Source organism: Furipterus horrens, unplaced genomic scaffold, assembly GCF_987537825.1.
Source record: "Furipterus horrens unplaced genomic scaffold, mFurHor1.1.pri manual_scaffold_9, whole genome shotgun sequence".
In the NCBI taxonomy this organism is placed as follows: Eukaryota; Metazoa; Chordata; class Mammalia; order Chiroptera; family Furipteridae; genus Furipterus; species Furipterus horrens.
The window spans coordinates 93,851,392-93,860,343 of record NW_028327179.1 but is presented as its reverse complement, the minus strand read 5'-3'; the positions used below and the strand labels follow the sequence as shown (position 1 = coordinate 93,860,343).

Sequence of the window (8,952 nt, the reverse complement as noted above, 5' to 3'; positions counted from 1 at the left end):
ACTCCTCATCCTCCGTGTGTGCATCTTCTTAACCAAATGAAGTAGGCCAGGAGGTCATACTTCGGGGCAGCAGAATGTCTAGTTTAGTAGAGAATTACTGTATAGATAGATAGAGATGTTGATATATATGTTTGTGTATATATATATATCAAGCCAAATTGCAGATAGGAAAAGCATAGCTTTATGGATGAGGAGGCCGGGAGCTTTTAGAAGTCACAGTCAGCAGAGGCGTGCTGACCGACACCCCCGGGCCCGGGGCGGGGGTAGGGCGGTGACCCTGGGCCCTTGTCACCCAGCTCACCACAGCAGAGGCAGGTGGCCCTGAAGGGCACCACTGCTCTCTCTGGGTCCCCAGCGTCAAGGGCACAGATGAGGGAGGAAGGCAACACATCAGAATGACTGGAATTTTCCACCCCGATTTGCTTTGACCACATGTATTGAGCTGCCACCTCTGACATTATATCACGTTTCCAAAAATGGTATCCATTAGGATGGAGAGAGAACGGATCTGTAGAGATGTTTACCTTCCAACGGCCTGTGAGCTTAGGACACTCTGGACGGAAGGACACACTCCCCAGAACAAAAGCAGGGAAGAGACCTGGTGATGCTCCGTCACCGGTCCAAGGGACGTGGCTCCCTCCCCAAGGCTGTTCCCTCATCTCACCTAGATCCTTCTCTGCCGGTCATCTCAGCCAGTGACCCTACGAAAGCCCTGGTCTGTTACGTTCCTTCACTGTACGGTTTCTGTAATAAAAAGTGTTAATCCACGTTAATCTTTGTGAAAATTATTGCGTGCAACAGTATTTTCTCGTGTACCTCTTTTTCCTATGTGAATTGTCCCTCTTTTCTTTTTTATTTATAAATGTCTACTTTTTTAAAAGACAAACCAATGTGTCGTAGACCTCCATGTAACCTACTCCTTAGTCTCATATTATAGGTATGTTATAAGAATGGATATTTTACTTGGCTTTAGAATGTTTTACAAGAAAAATAATTCTTAAATGATCAAGTCCTTGCTCCTAAAATGCTTGTGTTTTTCCTTCATGACGTCGTGTGCTTCTAAATTAATAATCATTTTCGTTGTAGAAAAATGGAGTGAATTTATATTAGTCTTGGAAACTAATAATAGCATTGTAAATTTATGAGATGATTTTAACAGAAAAATTATAGAAGAATATAGTTATTTTAATTGTAATATTACTAACTGTAGGGTGAGGAGGGCGGTCCCGTGTGGTGAACTATGTTATAGCTTGTTACTCACAGTTTCTTTTTGATCATTTTTTCGGTCTCTGAGGTGAAACGAGTTATTAATGAAAAATTGTAAACTCACATATGCATATTGTATATGTGTAGCAATGTAATCACACTTTGTCTTGGAATTACATTAAACTGTTTGGAATCACTGTACCCTTGGCCTGGCACGCTTATTCATTCTAGAACCAGACCAGTTATAAGACCAAAGAGGTCATCGTTATGAGTAACGCCCTTTGGAAGCTACTTAGCCCCTTCAGAAATTATTAATAGATCTGAACATGTTCACAGCCCACCACTGCATTTAGAATTTGCCAGAATGATGGCCTGTGGCTGGAGAGGGGACTGGGGTTCATCTCACTACTGGCCGCTGTGGAGCTGGGCAAGGGCGGCCTCCTACATCCCTGTCCCTCTTCTGAGCTGTTGCCACCCCATCCAGACTCCATCCCTGACACTGTCATCTGCCATACCAGGAGGTTTTCAGCGCTCGTCCCGGCTCTGGGTGCAGGGATGTGGCCTTCCTCTACACCCAAGTGCTGCCTGCTCACCAGACCAGTATCAGGTGACCCCTCACTCATCAGCCTCACCACCAGGGCCACCCCACCCCCAGACTCTGCACCCAAGCGGGAGCTCCCCAACTCTGTGCTGGCCCCCACGGCACAGCTGCCCTCCTCAGGAGCATAAGCCATGCCACAGCCTCCCCTTGCTGTGGCTCCCCATCACCCCAAAATTTTATGGTAAAATATACATAACATCATTTTAACCATTTTAAAGTGCACAATTAATACCGTCACAGTAGAATGTGACCATCACCACTATCTATTTCTAGAACTTTTTTAAAGTATATTTTATTGATTATGTTGCTACAGTAGTCCCAATTTCTTTTCCCTTTGCATCCAACTTCCCTCCAGCAATCCCACCCCCCTTAGTTCATGTCCATAAGTCGTGCATATAAGTTCTTTGACATCACCCTTTCCTATATTATTCTTAACTTCCCCCTGTCTATTTTGTGGCTACCAATTATGCTTCTTAATCCCTACACCTTTTACCCATTTCTCCCCTTTCCCCCTCCCAGCTGATAACCCTGCAAATGATCCCTACACCTATGATTCTATTCCTGTTCTGGTTGTTTGCTTAGTTTGTTTTTGTTTTTATGTTTTAGATTCAGTTGTTGATAGTTGTGAGTTTCTTATTGTTTTAATGTTCATAATATTGATCTTCTTTTTCTTAAATAAGTCCCTTTAACGTTTCATATAATTATGGCTTGGCGATGATGAACTCTTTTAGCTTTACCTTGTCTGGAAAGCACTTCATCTGTCCTTCCATTCCAAATGATAGCTTTGCTGGGTAGAGTAATCTTGGTTGTAGGTCCTTGCTTTTCATCACATTGAATACTTCTTTCCCTTCTTGCCTGCAAAGTTTCTTTTGAGAAATCAGCTGATAGTCCTATAGGCACCCCTTTGTAGGTAACTCTCTGCTTTTCTCTTGCTGCTTTTAAAATTCTCTATCTTTAACCTTTGGCATTTTAATTATGATGTGTCTTGATGTGATCCTCTTTGGGTCTAGCTTCTTTGGGAGTCTCTGTGCTTCGTGGACTTGTATGTCTATTTCCTTCACCAAGTTTGGGAAGCTTTTATTCATTATTTTTTCACATACGCTTTTGATTTCTTGCTCTTCCTCTTCTTCTGGCACCCCTATGATGAGGAGGTTGGCACGTTTAAAGTTGTATCACAGGTTCCTAAGCCTCTCCTCATTTTTTTCAATTCTTGTTTCCTCATTCTGTACTGGTTGACTGTTTTTTTCTTCCTTATATTCCAAATCATTGATTTGAACCCTGGTTTCCTTCTCTCCACCATTGGTTTTGTGTGGATTTTCCTTCGTTTCATTTAGCATAGCCTTCACTTCTTCCCTTATGCATCTGCTGTATTCAAGCATATCTGTCAAGCCTGTGAGCATCTTTATCACCAGTGTTTTGAACTCTTCATCTGTTAGGTTATCTATCTCCTCATTGCTTAGTTCTCCACTAGAACCTTGATTCATTCGTTCCCTCTTTTGGGCCATACTTCTCTGTCTCCTCATCTTGACAGGCTCCTGTGTTTGTTTGCCTCTGTGTCTTAGGTAGAGCTGTCATTCCTGTTATGTTGTAAGGGGCGGAGCCTTAGGGATTCATCAGTACAGGATGACCACGTTGTGGTGTTATATGTGGGGGAGGAGTCTGAGAGGGAACAATGCCACTTACTCAGCACTTGCCCCTTTTTCAGGCACTTCTCCCACTTCCATATGGGACTGGTGCCTCTCTAGCTGTTGCCCTGGCTGTTGTCCCCAGAATGGGTAGGGGTCTGCGGATGCCCCAGGACCATGGAGCCCTTTAAACAAGCAGACTCTGCTGAGAGACCAGCAGTTTCTGCCTCTGCCCCAACCCCCACTGGTTTGCACAGTCAGAAGCAATGAGGCTTTATTGTTCCCAGTGCTGGAACTGTGAGCTATTTGGTCTGGTCTGGTGCTGGGAGTGCTCCCCAGGTGTCCCTCTCTAATTTTTAAAACATGTGACTGCGCTTTCTGCCATCCTGCTGCTGCCACTGCTGCCACCACCACACCGCATCCTCTCTGCCCCGGCTCTGCCCCTCTTACCTGTCTGGATGAGTGTCTCTTCTTTATATCTTTGTTTGTTGTACTTCCATGCAGCTCGATTTTTGGAACTTCTGGTTGTCTCTAGTTTTGAGGTAGTTGTGTTCCTTCTTAGTTGTGGAGGGAGATGCAGCATATCTGTCTAGGCCTCCATCTTGTCCAAAAGTCTCTAGAATTTTTATCATCCCAAATAGAAACTCTATCTGTGAAATAAGAACTCCCCATTCCAAGCCCTTGGAAAATAGCTCTCATTCTGTCTCTGAACTTGCCTATTCCAGCTACCTCATGCAAGAAGAATCATACCCTATTTGCCCTTTTTTAGCTTATTTCACTTAAAAATGTTTTCGACGTCCATCTGTGTTATGGCATGTATCAGAATTTCCTTTGTAAGACCGAAGAGCGAATATATGTAGAGATCCCATTTTGTTTATCCATTCATCTCTTGATGGACAAGGGAGTTGCTTCCACCATTCAGCTTTTGTGATAGTGCTGCTATAAACACTGGCGTTCAAGTATCTGAGTCCTTGCTTTTGATTTTTTTGGATATATACCTAGCAATGGAACTGCTGGATCATATGGCAATTCTTAACTTTCTGAGGAGCCACCAAACTTCCACAGTGGTGGCACCATTTGACACTCTGGCCAGCAATGCACACGGGTTTCTTCCCCAGCGCTCACCCTGGTTTCCACTGTCCGTGTCCTGGGGCCTCGGGACCACCAGGCTCTGGGCTCCGCGTGACCTGTGCCTCCTGGTTTCACATGGGTCCCAGCTGCCTAAAGCCCACCCACCTTCTCACCTGTACCTTCAGCCCCTCACTGCACCCACTCGCTATGGGTGGATTCAACCATCTGGGTCTCTGCTCCTACACCCAGGCTCCTAGAGCTCTGGAGCAGGCCTCCCGCCCGTGACCCCGGGCCTGCTGCCAGCCTCTCGGCTCCCTCTGCTGCGGCTCATTGCAAACCTCACCTCTCTGCGAGGCCCCACACCCCCACGTGCACTGGTCACCTGCACTGGAGTCATCGGGAGCAATCCAGGGGGCTGCAAAGCTCCCTCAGTTCCATCACTCCCACAGGCCTCTCTGCCTCACATGTCTCTCCCTCCGGCCTCAGGAAGGAGCATCCTGCACCCACCTGTGCCTCCCTCGCTCTCCAGAGCTCTCCCTCCTCAAGCCTCCTCTCCCTCCTTCAGACCCTGAGGCTTCCTCGCACTTACTCTCTTCAACAACCAGCCCAGTCATTTCCCGGGAACCCTCTCCCTCCTCCTGGTGAGACAGATGTCCTTTGTCTAGGTCCCCAACCCCTTGGGCGTAACTGTCATTATGCCACACTGTCAAATTTCTTCCCTAATTTCCTTCCCCACAAAACCACAGGACTCTCGCAAGTAAGGATTCCCCTTTCATCTCTGTTGCTGGGGCATCCGTGCAATGCCAGGTACAGAGGGCGTGGTCAGTAAATATTCGGAGAAGTGAAGAAACTGCTCAGCCCATTTTCATGGCCCAATCCATCCCAGAAGTCAGGTAGCACCAGTGAAACCCCACATGCAGGCAACACTTCAATTTGGCTTAAATTCAACTCAGCCCAAAACTCGAGCTACAGAAAAGATCTGTGCAAAGGATTTGGGGAAAACTCTTCTATCATACATACTCACTTTTTAATCACAGATGTACTTCTGGGGATCCCGGGTCGTGGAAGTGGAGAGAGAAGCAGAGCATCTGTCTACATGGGGCAGCTGCGTAGGAGGCTCTCCCCACCAGGGTGTTTGAAAACTTCTTTAAATTCAAGTGAAAATATGAACTGGCTGCTGTCAACATGCTCCCTCAAGCGTATTTGAGCCTGGGGGAAGCTGCCTTCGTGGCTCCGTGGAACTGATGAGCAGGAAGCAGAATTCTGCATCCCCCCCTAACCAGTCCTCTTTCTAGCTGCAGCCAGCTTGGGACCCTGCCTGCTGGGGCTTCGGCTTTCTGGGAACACGTTCCATGCTCCCCTGGCTTTGAGGGCGTGTTTCTGGGTCATGAAGGTCATGCCCAGGAGCCTGTTCCAAAAAGCCGGGTGTACGTGTTTGTGTGTATGAGAGTCTGAGTCACATGTTTTCTAATTCTTCCCTAGAATAAGAGTTAAGCTTAAGCAAAGATTAAATACATTGTAACTGAACCACAAAAGGGCTGGGTGGCCTCACCACCTCTTCATGTGCACTTTCAGTCCTTCCCTTCCGCCTGCACGCAGCTGCAAAGAAGACACTGCGGGTCCTGACCGGTGTGGCTCATGGGCTGGAGCACCTTCCAGGTTGTGGGTTCCATTCCTGGTCAGGACACATGGCTAGGTTTTGAGTTCAGTCCCTGGTCTCTCTCTCTCTCTCTCTCTCTCTCTCTCTCTCTCTCTCTCTCTCTCTCTCTCTCTCTCTTTTCCCTTTCCTATCTCTCTAAAGGCAATGAAAAAGATACCCTCCGTTGAAGAGTTAAAAAAAAAAAAAAAAAAAGCACCTTGAACCCTCCATCCTCAGCCTCGCGCATTCATGTCCCACCTGGACCACACAAACTGCCCCTTAAGAGATTAACTTCCTCCTCAGCTACCCTGACACTGCCCGGCCCAGCTAGAGGATGGAAAAATGTGGCACCCAGCAACACTCTTACTCCTCACTCCCCAGGGAAGAAACAGACCTAGGAGTCAGACAGTCCTCTGTACTGTGAAACCATCTCATTCTAGCCCTGGCTGGTGTGGCTCAGTGGCTTAAGTGCCAGTCCCCAAACCAAAAAGTTGCCTGTTTGATCCTCCGTCGGGGCACATGCCCAGATTGTGGGCCAGGTCCCCACTTGGGGGCGTGCAAGAGGCAAGTGATTGATGTTTTTCTTTACACATCAATGTTTCTCTCTCTTTCTCCCTCCCTTCCCCTGTCTCAAAAAGGAAATAAATAAAATCTTTTCTTTAAGGAGCCAGGAAGGCGGTGAGCTTAAACAGAAGCAAGTTCGGAGGACGCCGGCGACGCCCCAATTTGAAGAAACGTTTGCAGAAATGGGACACCGTTCATCAGATACTGAAGAAGAAAGCAGAAGCAAGAGAAAAAAGAAACACCGTAGACGGTCATCTTCAAGTAGTTCTTCAGATAGTAGAACATATAGCTGAAGGAAAGGTGGAAGGAAATCAAGGTCAAAGTCAAGATCTTGGTCCAGAGATCTTCAGCCTCGCTCACATTCTTATGAGAGAAGACGCAGGCATCGATCAAGCAGTAGCTCTTCTTATGGCTCTAGAAGAAAACGAAGTCGAAGTCGTTCAAGGGGTCGAGGGAAATCCTATAGAGTTCAGAGATCTAGGTCAAAAAGCAGAACGAGAAGGTCCAGGTCAAGACCTCGTCCACGTTCCCATAGTCGAAGCAGTGAAAGGTCCAGTCACCGAAGAACCCGTAGTCGATCTCGGGATAGAGAGCTATGTCGTCGGCGTCAGCAGCCGTCCGTCTCGAGAGACGATGGTGTAGCTTCTTAAGAGTCTATCTGCACCGCCGAGAATGGCTGTGCAGTCCGACTCGGGAGTGACACGGTATCTGTCTCCTCCCGTGTTGAATCGACATCTTGTGATGACGCTGGAGTGTCCTCTCCAGTGAAGCTGAAGCTACAGAGCCTGGGCAGGGTGATATGGAGGGTCTGCTGTTGCCCATGCAGCAGACCCCCCCTCTCTTCGCAGCTGAAGGGTCCAAGGGAAAGACGGAGTCAATACAGCTTGGCTTCAGGTGCGCCGCAGGAGTTGCCGGTGTTGACTACAACGTCAAACCGCCTTAGGGACTCCGGCTCCGGATTTTCTGTCGGGGTTTACTCCCTTAGCCTTTCCCCTGAAGAGGTATGCCGCAAGGCAGCGGAGGTTTTTTGGAGACAGAGTTTTCCTTCTCTGATGAGAAGAGAGCTATGTAAAGGCAGAGATAACGAGAAAAGAGGAAAGGAGAAGGATAAAGGCAAGGACAAGGCATTACACAACGTCAAACGTGGGGAATCTGGAAACATCAAAGCTGGATTAGAACATCTCCCACCAGCTGAAGAGGCCAAAGCCAGACTACAGCTGGTTCTTGAAGCTGCTGCTAAAGCTGACGAAGCATTGAAAGCCAAAGAAAGAAATGAAGAAGAAGCAAAGAGAAGAAAGGAGGAAGACCAAACCACCCTGCTAGAACAAGTAAAAAGAGTAAAAGAAATTGAAGCCATTGAAAGTGATTCTTTTGTTCAGCAGACATTCAGATCAAGTAAAGAAGTCAAAAAGTCAGTGGAACCTAGTGAGGTGAAGCATGCAACTTCAACGTCAGGACCAGCATCAGTAGTTGCTGATCTACCCAGTAACGAAAAAGAAATAGACCCTAACAGCATCCCAACTGCTATCAAGTACCAAGATGACAATTCTCTGGCTCATCCAAATCTATTTATTGCGAAAGCTGGTGCTGAGAAAAAGTGGTTCAAGAGATTAATTGCCCTCCGACAAGAAAGGCTAATGGGCAGCCCTGTGGCCTAAATAACATATGTGGTTGAATTAACACTAACATTGGAAATTTAGGTTTTTAAATCCCAATTTAACTTCTTAGTCTTAAAAAGAAATGACCCAATTATATAAAAAAGTAATGTTATTTCATTCTTTTCTCATGTGGGCTTGAATGTTTGTTTATATGAACTTAAATACTGTGAATATTAGAACCAGTATAAAATTGAGGAATGCATGAAAATGTCCTATTGTTAATAAAGCTAATCCTAAAAAATTTCTATCTTAAGTGGCAAAAAAAAAAAAAAAAAGTCTTTTCTTTAAGACTAATTCCTGGTGTTAAATGCTGGTCTGCAGGCAGTATACAGTCCCTCCTACTTTATCAGCAGCAATTTCTAAAATGACTCTGGACTACGGGTCTCCTTGTACAGAAATCACTGGACATCTACTCTTATGTCTGTTTATGCTCTGTTTCAACGTCTTCATACATTTTATTTATTCTCTCAGAATCTTTACCCATTGCAGACTAAGCCCGAGGTGGGGCTGCCTGGAAGAGAATAAATTACCCACTGGTAGAGAAAAGACCAGAACCAGAGGAAAGGGTGGATGCTTGGGGGATGCTTG

General features: G+C 46.3%; 1 protein-coding gene across 1 annotated transcript; it reads left to right on the top strand.

The window, feature by feature from the left end:
- Nucleotides 1–6,830: 6,830 nt before the first annotated feature.
- LOC150002212 (serine/Arginine-related protein 53-like) lies at nt 6,831–8,617 on the top strand. Its single transcript, XM_090286819.1, is given in 2 exon segments — nt 6,831–7,298; nt 7,764–8,617. Coding segments are annotated over 2 exon segments (1,011 nt in total). The 5' UTR covers nt 6,831–6,888; the 3' UTR covers nt 8,365–8,617.
- The last annotated feature ends 335 nt before the right edge of the window (nt 8,618–8,952 follow it).